Source organism: Marmota monax, unplaced genomic scaffold (assembly GCF_021218885.2).
Source record: "Marmota monax isolate L192 unplaced genomic scaffold, Marmota_monax_Labrador192_F-V1.1 WCK01_AAM20220418_F8-fsc00035, whole genome shotgun sequence".
Lineage (NCBI taxonomy): Eukaryota > Metazoa > Chordata > Mammalia > Rodentia > Sciuridae > Marmota > Marmota monax.
In genome coordinates, this window is record NW_026691961.1 from 8,672,941 (window position 1) to 8,688,878 (window position 15,938).

The 15,938-nt window shown below is 51.6% G+C and overlaps 1 protein-coding gene across 26 annotated transcripts in view; it reads left to right on the plus strand.

Moving 5' to 3' along the window:
- Positions 1–15,938, plus strand: part of Mapk8ip3 (mitogen-activated protein kinase 8 interacting protein 3) — a 39,971-nt gene that overhangs the window by 4,070 nt on the left and 19,963 nt on the right. For 8 of the 26 annotated variants that reach the window (XM_046442127.2, XM_046442082.2, XM_046442101.2 and 5 more), the window contains exons 2-6: positions 4,511–4,631; positions 6,929–6,999; positions 7,216–7,307; positions 10,641–10,664; positions 12,547–12,691. In XM_046442127.2, the coding sequence (XP_046298083.1) occupies positions 4,511–4,631; positions 6,929–6,999; positions 7,216–7,307; positions 10,641–10,664; positions 12,547–12,691 (453 nt within the window). Of the gene's footprint in view, positions 1–4,510; positions 4,632–6,928; positions 7,000–7,215; positions 7,308–10,640; positions 10,665–12,546; positions 12,692–13,834; positions 13,962–15,938 lie in introns of those variants that run through there. The other 18 variants (XM_046442108.2, XM_058578770.1, XM_058578769.1 and 15 more) reach the window with 8 other exon arrangements.

Below are 15,938 nucleotides of genomic sequence, written 5' to 3' on the forward strand. Positions count from 1 at the left end.
ATTCTAATTTGTGCTGTCCAATCCAGTGGGCCCGTGAACATTTCCAGTGTGTCTTAGGGAGCTGAGGAAAGGGGATTTTAATTATTTTCCTTCCCTGGTGCTGGGGATAGAAACCAGGTCCTGATACTTGTAAGGCCAGGTCTCTTCCACTGAGCCACACCCCAAGCCCTGGTTTTCCTTTTAATTATTTTATGTTGAGACAGTCGCCTGTGACCACGGCACCTGTTCTAGACAGCACAACTGTGAACAGTCTGGCTGAGTCCCTTTCAAAGGGCAGGTGGTAAATGTTTCTAAGTTAGCTTCAGGCAAGAAAGGAAGATGCTTAAAATTGGGTTTGGGTTTTTTCAGTGAACTCGTTCCAGCCAGAGGGACTTGTTTCTGCTACAGGAGAGCAGGTAGAGGAAAATAGGATGAGATGGAGCCAGTGGGAGGTGGTGCTAACTCTCTAGGAAACAGCAAGGAGGTGACGAAAATCCTGCAGGGCTGAGAAGAGGTCTGCTGGGAGATCCCTGGCTCCTAGAAGTCGCCTTTGCTGATGGTCACAGGACTGAACCTTTTACTCTGGGCTTCACTATCTTTTATCTTTTATTTTTTCAGGGGGAGGGGTTAGCCATTGTGTTGAGGTATGGCTGGCATACACAGAACTGCACATGCTTAGTGTACAATCAACAAAGATTTTTGTTTTGGGGGTTTGAACCCAGAGGCACTCTACCACTGAGCTATATCCAGCCCTTTTTATTTCATTTTGAGACAGGGTCTTGATAGGTAACCTTGAACTTGATATCTTCCCACCTCAGTCTGGGATGACAGGTATGTGCCACACTCAGCTCAGTGTGATGAGTTTTGACATTGGTATAGACCCCTCAAGCTATCCATCCGCACCGTGAGGGCAGTGAAGGTGCCCCCCCATCCTAGAGCTCACTTATGTGATCTTGGTCTCTGTGTCTCCCTGCCTCCCCTATCCCCAGTTGACCACTGATCTGCTTTCTGCCCCATTGGTTCATTTGCATTTCTAGGACTTTCTATACACAGACCATGCAGTATATGCCCTGCTTTGTCTCACTTCTGTCACTTGGTATTGTGGTTCTGAGATGTCCAGGCTGTCACATGTGTTGTTCTTCACTGCTAGGCAGTGTCTCTGCCTGTTTGTGTGTCTGCCTGCTGATGGAACTGGGGGCTTCACTTTTACGTGGCCTTGGTGTGCATGCCATCTGGGGACAGGCCCTGTGCAGTGCAGGTATGTAGGTGATGGCAGCTGCACCATTAACATATGCAGGAACAGTTGGGTGCAGTGGCCAAGTCTGTCATTCCAGAGACTCGGGAGGCTGGGACAGGAGAATCACAAGTTAGAGATCAGTCTCAACAACATAGATCCTGTCTCAAAATTTAAAAATAGCCGGGCACATTTTTAAAATTTTAAATAATGGTGGTGCATGCTTGTAATCCCAGTGGCTTGGGAGGCTAACAAAGGAGGATCGAGAGTTCAAAGCCAGCCTTAGCAACTGCGAAGCGCTAAGCAACTCAGTGAGACCCTGTCTCTAAATAAAATACAAAATAGGGAAAGAGATGTGGCTCGGTGGTCAAATAACCCTATAACCCTGAGTTCAATCCCCAGTACCAAAAAAAAAAATTATACACACACACATATATATGTATATATATACACATATATATACATATATACGTGTGTGTGTGTGTGTATGAATTTTGGCTGGGGCTGTCGCTCAGTGGTAGAATTCCCTTGAGTTCAGTCCTCAGTATCACAAAAAAAAAGCAGAAATGTGCTCAGGACTGCTGGAGGAGACAAAAGCCAGGAGACTGGAGTCTATTTTTGACCCCGTGCAGAGACTGGCCTGTTCTAAGAACACATTCCAGCCACTGGGGACCAAGTCTCGCCCTGAAGAAATACAGTGTTTTTCGACACATTTAGAGCCCATGTAGTCAGTCATTTGCAGTTAGGTTTTTAAGCACCTGTGAGGATAGGAGCTTTGGGATGGCAAGTTGAATATGACAGATATTATGTGCCTCCTCTCAGCTCTGGAGTTTAGACCCCATTCCCCATAGCAGTGGATTCAAAGCAGGACCTCTTATTGAAGTGTTCTGGGGCCTTCTGCCTGCATCTTGGCTTCCCTTGACACTGGGTATCATTCCTTCCATTCTCTGCTTCTTGCTGGGGTCCTGTTCCCCAACCTTTTCCACCCTGGCCTTCCTACCACCTCTCCTCCTCCCTAGCAGATGAGTGCCCAAACAGATACTGCACTGAGTGCCTGCCCTGTGCCTTTCTTAAGTTTGGAATGCTCTTTTCTTGAGAGCCAGTACTCCTGGCCACAGAACAGGAGAAGCATTGGCTGGAGCAGCCACAGAGGACGAGTAATGTTTCCCAGCGTGGCACATGGGTTTAGCTTCTGTTTTCTTACTTCCCCTTGTATCACTGACATAATCCTTTTCTTTTCCCTGTCTTACCAATTCTTAAAAACCAGTATGTATTAAACCAGCTGGATGGGTTTTGGGCAGGCACTGGAGCACATATTCCCTTTAATGTAAATGTGAGGAATGCTTGCTGTGTTCCTGGGATATGGCCATTCTCAGAGCCATGTCGGAGTACAGAAGTATCCCTCCTCATGAGTGTGCCATCCAGCAGACCTTGGAAGCAGTTTCTGACACCCAGGGTCACCCTCAAGACCTGCTCTCCTGCTTTTCAGACCTAGGTTTAAGACAATCATGGGAAATGGAAAGGTGGTTTGGGTCCTTTGCCTCTAGCCAGCCTGGAGTAAAATTCTGCAGTGTCAGGCACACGCCATCCCCTGGGAATCGGCTGCAGAAGAAGGGCACCTGCCCAGCCCAAAAGTCAAAGATGAGAGTGTCTTTCTTTTGGAAATTTGTTTTTCTCCCTCCATTGGATGGAGTCCTTTCAGTGACCCTGGTTTCTAGGACATGTGAGAAAGAATTCAATCTGAAATGTCAGTTTGTGTTGCTGGTGGAATTTCCTTGCATGTGAAAGTGTCACAGGTCTGGCTAGTGCTTGAGAGGCAGTGTCTGGTTGTTGCTGCACTTCTGGGAATTCCATGCTGACCTCTGTGCATTTAGCAGGAAAGGTCAGTTGAGTTCTGTGTGGTTTTACAGTTGGAATAGAAAGAACCTTGCATTCTGGTGAACACTAAGAAGAGATTTCTCTGATACTAAATGTTGGAAGGGCTTGTGCTGTCAGATTATTTTAATATATATCTTCAAATTCACCAGGAAACAAATTCTGATAAGCTGGCCAATATATGAGGGGTAAGGTGGTTTTCAAGTTAACCTGGAAAGAGAGATGTGAGAATAACCAAGGAAATGCTGGTGAGGAATGTTTGTGAGGAAGCACACCCCTCGGGTTCAGGACTGTGTTTGGTACCAGTGTGCCTGGAACAAACCCTCTTTTGGTCTGATCAGAAATAGACTGAAACAGTGTGATCTAGCACCTGAGAAACGCAGCACTGTGCAGTGACAGGGCAGGAGAGGGGCAAACATCACCAAGGCAGCTCCCACACACAGACCATAGGCCGCAGTGCCAGCACAGTGCAAGGCCTGGGTTTAGTTTTTGTTTTATTTTGTTTTTATGATACTAGAGACTGAACCCAGGAGTATTCTACCTCTGATCTACACCCCAACCCTTTTTATTGTTTTATTTTGAGACAGGGCCTCACTAAGTTGCTCAGGCTGACTTCAAACTTGTATCCTCATGCCTCAACCTCCCGAGTAGCTGGGATCACAGATATGCACCACTGTGCCCAGCTAAGACACAAAGACTTGATTAGGTATAGTGAAAATCCTAATGAATCAGTAAAAACAATATAACAGAATGAGTGATTTCCAGAGGTAGCCTATATAAAAAATACACTTGTGAAAAAGTTTTGGTGTCATCAGTGACAGGGGAACTGAAATTGCAGCCAGCCGGCCATGCCACCTTTCTCCTCACAAACTAGCCGAGACCAACCCCATCTTTTCCAGGGACTAGGTGTGATGCTTGGTGTCATCAGTTAGTCCAGTAATGGTGGGTCCTGAGCTGAGCGGTGATTGAAATGCCATGGGAATAGTCAAGGCCCAGCTGTGTATTGTGGAGCCTGTATTCAACAATTCCTAAACAGCAAGGCTTTTATCGAGCAAGGGCCTCCTCCAGGTGGGGCTCTGTGGCAGCCTATGTGCCATGGGAGCATGAAGGGTGCCCGAGGAGTCAGAGTGCCCATGCATTGTGTTAACTGAGGAGAAGTTTCCAGGGGTGTTTGGTCTAGAGTCCCCTGTTGCTTGCTTTCAGGACTCAGCTATGCTGAGATTTGCCTGAAGGGGGCCAGCACCATAAAGGGTTGGAAGCCAGAGTCAAGAATGGGGAAACCCCCCATTCCAACCCTGCCACTGTCCAGCTCATGGCCTCTCGAGGCTTGAAGCCCATGGCCCTTCAGGTGAAGAAGGGCTGCAGTCCCCTTCTGGCTGCATACCTTTATAACACCTACCTGCTTGTTGTTTCTGTGCATAGAAATTCATTGAGTTTGAAGATGCCTTGGAACAAGAAAAAAAAGAGCTCCAGATCCAGGTGGAGCACTATGAGTTTCAGACACGCCAACTGGAACTGAAAGCCAAGAACTACGCCGATCAGAGTAAGTGGCTGGCAGGAGAGGTGACACGAGAGGGAGCATGTGCATGGTGTGAGGCCCGGCTGGCTGGGTCAGAGATGAGAGCTTCTGGTGAAAGGAGATTAGAGGAAGCCCAGTGATTTTTCTCAACTGCTTGTTTAATCTCCACACTAGCATGTGTTTCTGTGATCACCTCAGGTCCTTTGTGGAAGAGAGAAAAATGGATAAGACTCCTAATCACAAGGCTCTGCTGTTTTATAGTGAAATCTGACCTGAAAATGTCCACTCCGTGGTCTTGTGGTCCTGCTGGCTTCTTGCTCCCACCTGCCTGGGGAGTGAGTGACTGGTCTTTGTCCAGCTAAAGGTCCATCCACGACAAAGCCATTGCTGTCATGGCAGTGCCTAGGAGAGTCTCATGGTTGGCCAAGGGTGTCTGTGGGAAAACCCTGTCCCGGCAAAGCAAGGCAAAGAAAAGGTGTTTTGTGGCTTAGCGGTAGAGCGCTCATTTAGCACGTGCTAAATAGAGGCCCTGGGTTCTATCCTCAGCACCACATAAAAATAAATAAATAAATAAAGGTATTTAAAAAATAATTACAGTATATTATTTAAAAAAATAAATCCGAGGGCTGGGGTTAGAGGTATTGTGTCCAACTACCATTAAAAAATAAATATTTTTTAAAAACTAATTTAAAATAAATAAATAAAATCATTACCATGAGAATGTGTATTTTAGTCTTCGACATTATACTAAAACTGTCGTCATTAGCTGTGTAATCTTAGTCTCTATAGAGGTGTTTTATTGAAACCCATATGGCCACTTTACCTGATTTCCCTGGATGGCAGGAGCCTTTTTTTTTCCCAAAAAGTAAGAACCAAATTGGGGGAAAAAGCAGTTTGCTATGTTGGGCCTCTCCCCATCCTTAGATGCCTTCTGCAGCCAGCTACTTCCAGGTGCATTGGTGTTTAACCAGCCAGCCCCCAACCTGAAGTCCCGCTGTAGGCACTCATAGGAAGCCCTTTCTGGAGTTCCCCATGCACTAGTGTTCTCTTTACTTAGACTGTGTGTCATGTGTGAAGAGAGAAGAAAGATTGCAACTAGATTGCAGGCAGTGATTACTTGTTGGGTAGGCACCAGGTGAGAGGGGTCATAGAGATGCCCTGGGACTCTAACACTACGTTCCTCTGCAGGAGAGCACAGTTAGGCAGCCAGCCTCTCCAAGGACAGAGCAGTGGCCGGGTCAGAACATGCCTGACATAGGTTGTGTGTTGTACACCAGCACCTGTAAGTCCCTTGTGTGTTGGGTGCTGGTGTCCATAACAAGCCTTCTAGGCTTCTACCTCTAGCTGGAGCTCCTGCTGCTTCAGCGGGATCCTGCACCACCAGACACTGCCAGGCAGGCCACCTTCAGGTCGAAGAGCAAAGCACACCCTGCAGTGAGAGGTGGAACCATGTCATTTGATAAATCAAGTGAAAGCAGACATCAGGAAGCCAAGGAAGGGTGGGAAGGTCTCACACTGAGGATGGGGTACTGGCTGCTGAAGGATCATGCCATACGAGTCCCTGGACTTGTCTGTTTTATTGTCCTGCTTCTACTCTTCTTCCTGGCCCTCCCATCTTGCTGGGCTGCAAGGACAGAGGGCTGAGCAGAGCCACAGGGGGAGGCATCTAAGATCATTGCATGCTGGCTTTTGGCAGGACATGGGGGCATCACCTGGCCCCTGCTGCCAGTTAGCCTCTTGGGCAGTTGTCTGCTTGGGCAGGCACATGTGGGGCCAGAGGGGACTATCCCAGTGGCACCAGTGGCCACCAATTTAGGGAGGCCTTGCTGTCGGTCTCAAGGAGCCATGATTGTGACTTGGTCTTCCCAGACCTCAGCGTGTGTAAGGAGTCTTGCTGGCTGTTCTGCCACTTTTCCAAAGTGCCGTCGCTCTTAGGAATGTCTAAGAGGTTGTCTCTTCCCACAAACATTTCATTCCTCTTTCTTCTTTGCTGCGCTGGGATGAAACCAGGGCCTCCCATATCTTAGGCACATGTGCCACCACTGAGCCCTCACTCACCTTCAGTTTTGCCTCCATCACCAAACTTCCTGGCTGACCTGGGTAGATATTGCTTCTGTGTACCTGCTTGTCCTGGTTTTCTTTATAACTGAGTGAAGTGCTCTCCCACAGATAGCACACACCATGCCTCTCGTGTCTGCCCTCCAGCAGTCATGGCCCTTAGGGCACGAGATGCTACACCAGCTTCTGGTCCTAGCCTGGGAGAGGGACCAGCCTTGTGGGAGCGGGCTGTGTGGCTGACCCATAGGCCTTGTGTCTTCTAGTCTCTCGGCTGGAGGAACGGGAATCTGAGATGAAGAAGGAGTACAACGCCCTGCACCAGCGGCACACGGAGGTGGGCACCAATGGGCCTCCCTGGGTGGGAGGGGCCTGAGCTGCAGCCCACACCTGCTATTTGCTGGTGCCACCTGTGTCTGGAGGGAAGCTGTCTGCCTCGGCTGGTTTGGCCCCTTCCCCTGGAGTTGCCTGTTTTCATTGGAGCACAACTGCATCTGAATCTTGGTGGTGAGGGGCCCAGGGGTCTTCACTGATGAGAGTCCCCTTTTGGCAGATGATTCAGACCTACGTGGAGCACATCGAGAGATCCAAGATGCAGCAGGTTGGGGGGAGCAGCCAGACGGAGAGCAGCCTGCCAGGGCGGAGGTAGGCCAGCTAAGGTGGCAGAGGGGAGGCAGAGGGCCTCTGGGCAGGAGTGCATTTAGAGGTGGCTGTGGCTAAGGGCTTGTGAGTAGCCAGGCTATGCCTTTTGTGAGTCACAGGTCAGTCTCAGAGGCTCAGCAAAGTTGCATGTGTTCAGCCCTCACTATTCACATAGCTGGCAAATTTTCCCATTCACCAAAATATATTTGAAACCTCAAAATCAGTGCTCACAGTGCTTTTGCTTTTGCAATCATTTGCACAAGGAATGGGTTTAACTCAGTATAAGGCAGAACCAAGGGATCTGCCTGTCTGCCTCTCATACCAGAATTACAGAGGGAAGGGCCAGAAGGGGCTGGACACTGTTCTGCAACAAGCACCTGGAGACCTCTACCTGCTGGCGGGCTTTGAAGCCCAGCTCTGGCATCTGTTAATGGGGCTTCAGCCGATCACCCAATGCTCTGACCTCATCTCATTTATAAAATAAAGAAGGTAGAGTTTGCTAGTTATGACTTGTGGATAAAACTAGGATCTGTGTGGAGTGTGAACACATTCTTCTTGGGGTAGGGGCTCAGTGTCTGTGGATCTGTGTTCTAGGTGAGTGGAGCATGCTACTGCTAACTGACAGGATGGGCGGAGGTCAGGCCACCTTAGCCAACCACTGAGCCTCATTCCCTCTGCAGGGCAGGTTGATGCAGCAGACCCCCAGGTCCCTCTGTGTTAACCTTGCTTGAGCAGCAAGGAGAAGCCCGCCCAGGCCAGAGTCCTCTACTCTCTGTTTCAGGCCCAGGGAGCAGTATCAGAGGTCCTATCCAGTTTTGACCAGCGTGAGGGGGTGAGTGGGAGAGTACAGATGGAGGCCTGGGCCAGGGGTTCTACACCTCCATCATGTGGGGGAAGGGCCTGAAGCCAGGACCACAGGGTGAGCCAGGTGCACCCATCACCCTGTGGCCCCTGATTCTGCAGATAGGCTGGGCCAGGGAGCACCCTTGGCACACTGCGTAAAAGCCGTGCCTGCCTATTCTGTGTGTTATGTGTATAACAAAAAGGTTCAGAGGTCTAGCTCTGGACTTCATCGGCCACTGACCAGGAAGTTGGGCAAAGCTGTCTGCTTCTGTGCCCCGGAGTCTCCAACCTGGAAACAGAAACAGACGTGTGTGCCATTGTCTCTCCAGGACTGCAGCAGGGAGCAAGGCACTGGCAGTGTGCTTGCAGACACGAGTCACTGCCTACCACGGAATGGGGCCTGTGTTGCCCCCTGGGTGGGCACGGCTGCATCAGCAGCTGCCAGGCAGCACTAGAGTTAGCAAGGCAGTGTGGGCAAGAGAGCTTGGCAGACTGTGACACTGTAGTTTACAGTCGCATCTGAATGGGGGAAGTACAATTCCAAGTGTTTCTCCTTAGCACACTGTGGATGTGCTGACTTCTGGCCCTCAGAATGGCCACAAGGATTTCCAAACAGCTGGTCTTGAATTCTAACCCAGAGTCAAGGGTCTTAGTGTTGTTTTGTGTGAGAGTTGCAGTGATTCTGGGACTTCCTGCCTATCTTCTGCCAGTGCACCCTTAAAAGGGGAACAGCCCAAAGGTCACACAGTAGAGAGCACAAGGAGAGCATATCTGGGCTATCCTAGGAGCCGTAAGTGACCAGGATCTTGTGTCACAGTGGGCAGTGCCCCAAGCCCTGTGGACACTACATAAATCAGACTCCGTAGGACACTGGGCTCACCTAAAACCCTGCCACCCATGCTCTGAAACCAGCCGATGAAGGTTCTAGCCATCACCGTGGGCAGTTCAGGCCTCCCATTCCTCTGTGTATAGTGGAGGAGCCACAGCTGTGGGGCAGGATGTGCTTTGTCATGGATGATCCCATGGGGGGTGGGGAGAAATAGGCCCTATCAGATCACCTGCTTCTTCAGGTGTCCCTGTGGGACCCACAGCCTTGAGCAGTGCACCAGTCAGTGTTGGCCCCTTGGTTTCTCCCTATTGGTCAGAGTTCAGCAGGACAGGCAGACTGTGGGAAGCTGACTCCTGCTGAGGAGCCCACAGCCCTGGGACTTGTGTGTGCCACTCAGGCCTCATTCCTCAGCCTTGCTGGGACTTTACAGCAGCTCTTCCTCTTCCCTCAGGGAGCCAGAATGAGCCCTGTGAGAAGCCCTTGACCTGCTTCATAGGGGTAGTCCTGGGATCTGCTCTGACCGTGCTGTTCTGACCAGGTCCTGTAGTCTGGCAGTGGCTAAACATGTCCTCTGGACAGCACAGGGCCTCTGGTGCCTGTTGGCAAGAGTGCGCCCCCTGCACATGGCTGTCCTAGAAGCTCAGGCACTCGTTTATTTACCGTGGAATCCCAGCATGTCCAGGAAAGGGAGGGTGTCTTGTGACACCAGTCTTTGTCACACCGATCTGATCTGCCAGCTGGGCAGCAGGTGTAAGCAGCCATGTCACCTTCATCTTGAGACCCTGTGAGTTGCCCACCTCTGCAGGACACATGAGAATGCTGGCTGTGTTGCAGGTGGCTTTCGGCCATGAGGAGGCCAAGGTGCTCCCAGGGCTGGGGAGAGGGGAATTGGAGGGGCAGTGCCCAGATCTAGGCTGTGCCATCACTCGTCTAGCTGTCAGTTACACTGAGCTTCCTCACCAGCCCAGAGGCTGTTTCTCTTGCTGCTGCCGCAAGTCAGGAGCATCCTCTGGGCTGTGCCTTCCCCACCATGATGTCTGGGTTCCTGGGTGTGGACAGGGGCTGCCGCCTGAGGCCTCCACAGTAGCTGACTAAGGTCAAGAAAGTGCAGCTTTGTCCTCCTACAAAGTGTGAGCCCTTCTGGGCTTGGGAGGCTGAGGTGGAAGGCAGATAGGTCCTGTCCCCTGTGCTCAGAACCCCTCAGCTCCCCCGAGGCCCTAGTTCCTCCTTATTCTGAGCTGCCGACCACTCCTGACCCACACCAACTTTTCCTGCACTCCTGGTGTGATTTTCAGAGTCTGTGTCTCAGTAGGAGCTCAGACATTAGCTGTGCTTAGGCATGAGCAGGAGCATGCATGTGTCTCAACTCTGTCACCCTCCTTTGTGTGCACATGTGTGCTTGTGCTTCTGCAGTAGATGTGTACATGCTGCACTTGCTGAACTACTGCACAGGCCCCATCCAGGGCCTCTTGTTGAAGTCAAGATGTCTATGTGTGTGACCGCTGTTGTGTGTAGGGGAGTGGGGGTTGGGCCACCTTCTTGTCTCCCCATCATTGTCCTCGAGCTTCTTCCTCTGGCCTGACCTTCGTTCTCTAACGTGGTCTTCTTGTCCTGCCCTGTGCTGTCGCTGCTGTGTGCTGGCCGTGTCTGTCGCTGCCCTGCAGTCCTCGCCAGTCATGGAGGAAGAGGTAACGCTGTGCGTCTCTGTCTACTCAGTGCTGGGGTTGCCTTGGGCCATATGTGCCACATCAAGCTATGGAAGTCCTTGGTTTGTGTGTCCATTGCCCCATCTTGTGCGGCAAGAGCCGCCCCCATGCTCCCTGCTGTTGCCCTATAGCATGTGGTGGCAGTGAAGATGGCATCAGCTTGGGCCTAGGGACATGTTAAGTGCTTTTCACCTGAGGTCACGAGTTTAAGTGCCTAATGGGGTCAGCCAGGCCCCAGGGTGCTCCCCATGCTAATATTAGCCTCTCAAAAGAGGCAAAGTGGGTAAGAGGAGGCGGGAGCCTGCTGGGGCAGGCAGGGGTGTAGCCTACCCCAGGCTCTGCTACTCCAGGCTTTGTGGGCTCTTGACAGGGAGCAGCTCTTGGGACTGGGCCCAGGAGGCTCTGGTAGAGATCCAGCACTTTCCAGCTGTCTTTCTCAGCATCTTAAGAGTCTCCAAGTCTTGACAGGTACTGGCACCCCGTGAAGGGGTCATGAGAGCTGGCCATAGGCAAACGCCTTCTGATGTGGCTGAGTGTAGCTCCTCTGCTCCAGCAGGGTGCTGCCCCTCTGGTCCTGTGCCTGCCACTCCAGCAGCCCAGTTGACACAGCCAGGTCCCAGCAGGCATCGGGAAATAGACCAGCTCTCCAATCCCTAGAGCTGTCTGGGCACCCTTTCTCAGGGTCATCCTTCATAAAGCCATCCTCCAGCCACAGGAAGCATAGGCAGCATGCCTCTGCTCTCTCCTGCTCTCTGTCCTGTTTCCTTCAAGTACAAGAGGCTGAGTGAGGCATGCAGTAGTGTTAGTTCTTGCCCTGTCACCTCCAAGCAGAGCAGACTAGATCTGCCCCAGGGAAGATTGTGCTGCCCAGTCCTCTATGCCTTTGAGGCCTGCCTGTTTAGAGGCCTCTGACGGGAGGACATGCAATGGGAGTACCTCTGTTCCCAGCACGACTTGCAGCCCTCCTAAGGCTCTCCTGGGACTGAGCCCACAGTAGGTGTGTTGGGCTTGGCTCTCTTGACTCTGTCTGCCTGATGCTCAGAGCCTCAGAGGACTCAGCTTCCTGTCGAGGCTCGTGACAGGAGATCCTCCCTCAAAGGCTTCAGCAGATGAGGCATGCCTCACTTTACTCCAGACACATGGTATTCAAATGTTTTATAGTGATAAGACCTCATGAAAAACCAGATTGGTAGGAAAGCAGGGAGCAAAGAACTGGGCAGCAGACTGATGCCTCTGCTGGCCCCGAGCAGAGACAGGGCTGACAGGTTACCTATGAGGAGACAAGTCTGGGCTTTGTCATCATAAAAGTCACTACTCAAAGGAAATGGCCTGTCACTGCCTTGCTGTGAGATTGCTAGTGCTGACACCAGCGGTGACCATTAAAATTTGAGCTAGAGGCCAGGCACAGTGGTGCACGCATATAATCCCAATGGCTGGGGAGGCTGAGGCAGGAGGATCACGAGTTCAAAGCCAGCCTCAGCATCTGCAAGGCGCTAAGCTACTCAGTGAGTCCCTGTCTCTAAATAAAATACAAAATACGGATGGGGGGTGTGGTTCAGTAGTCGAGTGCCCTGAATTCAATCCCCGTAACCCCCCCCACCTAAAAAAAAAAAAGAAAAAGAAATTGAGCTAGAGAAAAGTGATACATCAGTAAGGGAGGGGAACGATCACACAGGGTCATGAGGAGTGGAGACTCCCCAGCACGTGAGTGCTGCTGCCCAACTGGTCCTGCCCTCTGAAGCTGGACTGCAGGATGGCCTTTTGAGAAGCTCTGTCCACCAAAGAGGCTCATGGCCCAGCGAGGGCGTCCACTCTTTCTCAGCTGACATTAACCTCCACTTCCTCTTCTCCTCCCCCTTTCCAGCAGGAAGGAACGTCCCACCTCTCTGAACGTCTTCCCCCTGGCTGACGGCATGGTACGTGCACAGATGGGGGGCAAGCTCGTGCCTTCGGGGGACCACTGGCACCTGAGTGACCTCGGCCAGCTGCAGTCCATCTCCAGCTACCAGGTTTTGTAGCCGTGCGTGGAGTAAGGGCCCCAGTGCCGATGCCCACGTCCATCCAGGGAGCCCTGTCTTTGCATGCCACCCCGTGCAGCTCCCCTGTGTTAGTCTAGCTCCTCTTGCTTGGTGTCAGGAGGTATGGGCCCCAGTGACCCTGTGTTGCCATAGCCACTTTATGTGGCTTCCCATGGCACCTGCTAGACCAGGCTGGTCCTCTCTGATCCTTAGGTGGACCACTCTACACTGGAGATGCTGTGTCTATTAGGGCTGAGCTCAGCAGCTCTCCACCAGCACACCCCAAAGTGCAGTATCCCCTCAAACCAGACTTAGGCAGGACACATATTGCTTCCCGAGCTGCCTCTGCTTTCATAGGTGTTTAGTCCTGAGACAGGATTTCAGCTGGAGGAAGCCAAAGGGCTTTCTCGTTGGGCCCTTCTCCCATCCTTGGAGATAGCTGTGAGTTAAAAAGGAAGGTCCCCCACTCTCCCTTCATAGGTCTGTACAGCCACCCAGAGAAGGCCAGATCCTCCATGCAGGACCTGGTCTCTTGCTGCACCCCGTACATAATGCTCAGGTTGCTGCCACAGGACAGGGCTCTCTGGCCACATTGCCAGAAAAGGCAGGCCACCTTCCTGGGTAGAGGAGCTGGCACTGGGTCTGGTGGCTTTCCTCCCAACATCCCCGGAGGACATGTGGGGCCTGTGGGCTGGGCATATGAGGCTTAGGTTTTTGCTTGCTGCTAGCCCTTGGAAAGTGATCATGGTCCCATGGCTGTTCCAGGGAGTAAAGTCACCAGCCATGATCCTCACTGTCCTGCCAGTGTTGGTGTACAGGAGGAGGGCAGCAGGCACATGGGGAACTGGCTGCTCACCCTCCCCCACTCCTACTCTGCAGCAGGGACTCTCAGGGGGCCCCCTGGCCCACCTTTCTTCCCACAAAGCCTTTTCTTTCTCTACTACATTGTCTGAAACAGTCTTTCTCTCCATAAATCATAGTGTTTTATGTTTAGTTCACAGTGTGTTTTGTTTGATTTTTCTTTTTTTTTCCTTTTAATAATTATCTTTTAAGTTTTTTTTTTTTTCATGCTCCAGGTTTTAATTTCTTAATTTTTTTGTTTTTTGTTTTGTTTTTGTTTTCATGTACCATAGTGTTTTAACCAAACAGTTGTGGCCACTCATGGTGAGGAATGACCGCTAGGAGTGTGTGGGTTCTTTGCAATACACTTGGAGGTCACTGCCCCACGTTGATGTTTAGGAGGTTGAGAGGTTTGCCCTAGGTAAGTGGTGACCCTATAGGATAACAGCTGGGGCCCTGGGGGCGGCGTGGCCAGTGGGCAGTACGCCCTACAGTGACTACAAGGGTCTCTGAAGGCGGGGAAAACATGGCACAGAGGAAAGTGGTCCAGAATGTGCCTCACTGCACCCCCGGCTTCTGCCTGAGCTGCTGGCATCTCTGCTTCCCTTTTAGGAGGGCAGCAGAGACCTGACCCTGCAGATCTGTTGTAGGGAAGGCCCAGGTTCTTAAGAGATCTGCATCACTGGTAGCAGTGTGAAGCAGAGTGGTCTCCCCTTCTCACACCAGGAACAAGCCGTGTGTGATCTAAACCCATGTTCAGACGTCAGGGTGAAGCAGAGTGGTCTCCCTTTCTTTCTCACACCAGGCATAAGCTATGTGTCTGGCCTAAGCCCACGTTCAGATTTCAGTGCAAAGCCTCAGCCACTGGGAGACAGCTAGACTGTGTGCAGTGTGTCTCACCCAGTACTGATGATGCCTGGGCACTGTAGAGGTCGAGTGGCAACCCTGGTCTCCAGCCCTCTCCAGCCTGACAGCAGCTGTCCCTGACCTCTTCCGACATCCCTGCACATAGTTGCCCCATCTGAGAGCTACTGTTGTGGAGGAATTTGTGGGTGTTTTGTTTTTTCCTTTTTTGATGCTGGGGATGGAACCCAGGGCCTTGGCACATGCAGGGCAGATGCTCTAACACTGAACCACATCCTCAGCCCTTTTTTTGTGTGTGTGGTTATTTTGAGACAGTGTTTGGGTAAGTTTCCTAGACTAACTCAAAACTTGGGGAGCCTCCTGACCCAGCCTCCCCAACAGTTAGAATCACAGTGTGTGCCACCATGCCCAGCTACATGTGAGATTTTGAGACTCCTTGTATAGAAATTTGGGAGCCTGGTACATGGAGTTGGAAACCTGTTCTCTGAACAAGTAGTGGTGTCTATAACTGAGGCCCTGCCCAAGCCTGGTGCTGAGCCTGTGGTCAGGCAAAGGCACATGGCAGATACAGCTCTGACCTTGGGAGCATGCACTTATCCATTCAGGTCCCTGTGTTCACCACCGTAGACAGGACTGCACGCCTTCCTCTTCTATCTGTTCCCCTCCCAAGTGAGCATCCTCACCAGTAGGAAGTTCCTCTAAAGTTGTCCCCCCTCTGGGAACACCACAGAATGTGGTGCAGCTGCCTGCCTGGGATATGCAGATTGATCTGCCTCAGAGCCCCACAAGCTGTTCCCTTCCTGTTCAATGAGGGAGGGCAGGGAGGGGAGCAAGGGGGGCGCAGGCCAGCTATGGCCTGGGCTGCCTGGAAGGCTGGCGCAGCTGCCCAGGCTTCATCAGGGTATGAACATGAGTTAATAGGGAAGTGTTTCGGGCTCTTTGTATTGAAACTGTGCAATATTTTCATCAGGAAAGACCATAGGAAAAGAGTGTTTGTTTCATGTCCCATGCAATTCAGATAAAATGTCTTCCTAATGAGATTCCTGAGGTAAGTACCTGGTCGTAATTACTGGACCCTCCTCCCAGAATATCTAGCAGTGTCCAAACAGAACTTCAGGCCATTAGGACTTGCACTGTTGTTCAGTTCTGTATGCGGGTCAGTCACACCATGAGGTGAAGCAGCGTGCCTCTGGGAGTCACAGCCACAGACGTGGTGAAAGTGTACATCCCCTTCCCAGCTGGACTCCAGCCAGGGCTGAGCAGGAGTGTCCTGGAAGCAGTGGAGGGAGAGGGACATGGCCCTGTCATCCCTCCTCAGATGCCTCCTTTCCACTGCCCCTATAGAGCCCCTTGCCTGGCTCCGGGCTACGACTGGTTTCTGGCCACCACTGTCTACAGAGGACCCTGCTTTGTCCCCTGTGTAGCATCACACCATGGTTCCCATTGCTGGTGTTTTCTTGTATCCAGTGGAGGGTACAAGCTGCAAGCCAGAGGCAGCTGCCGGATGACAGGAGAACTCCAGAGTGGCAGGCCA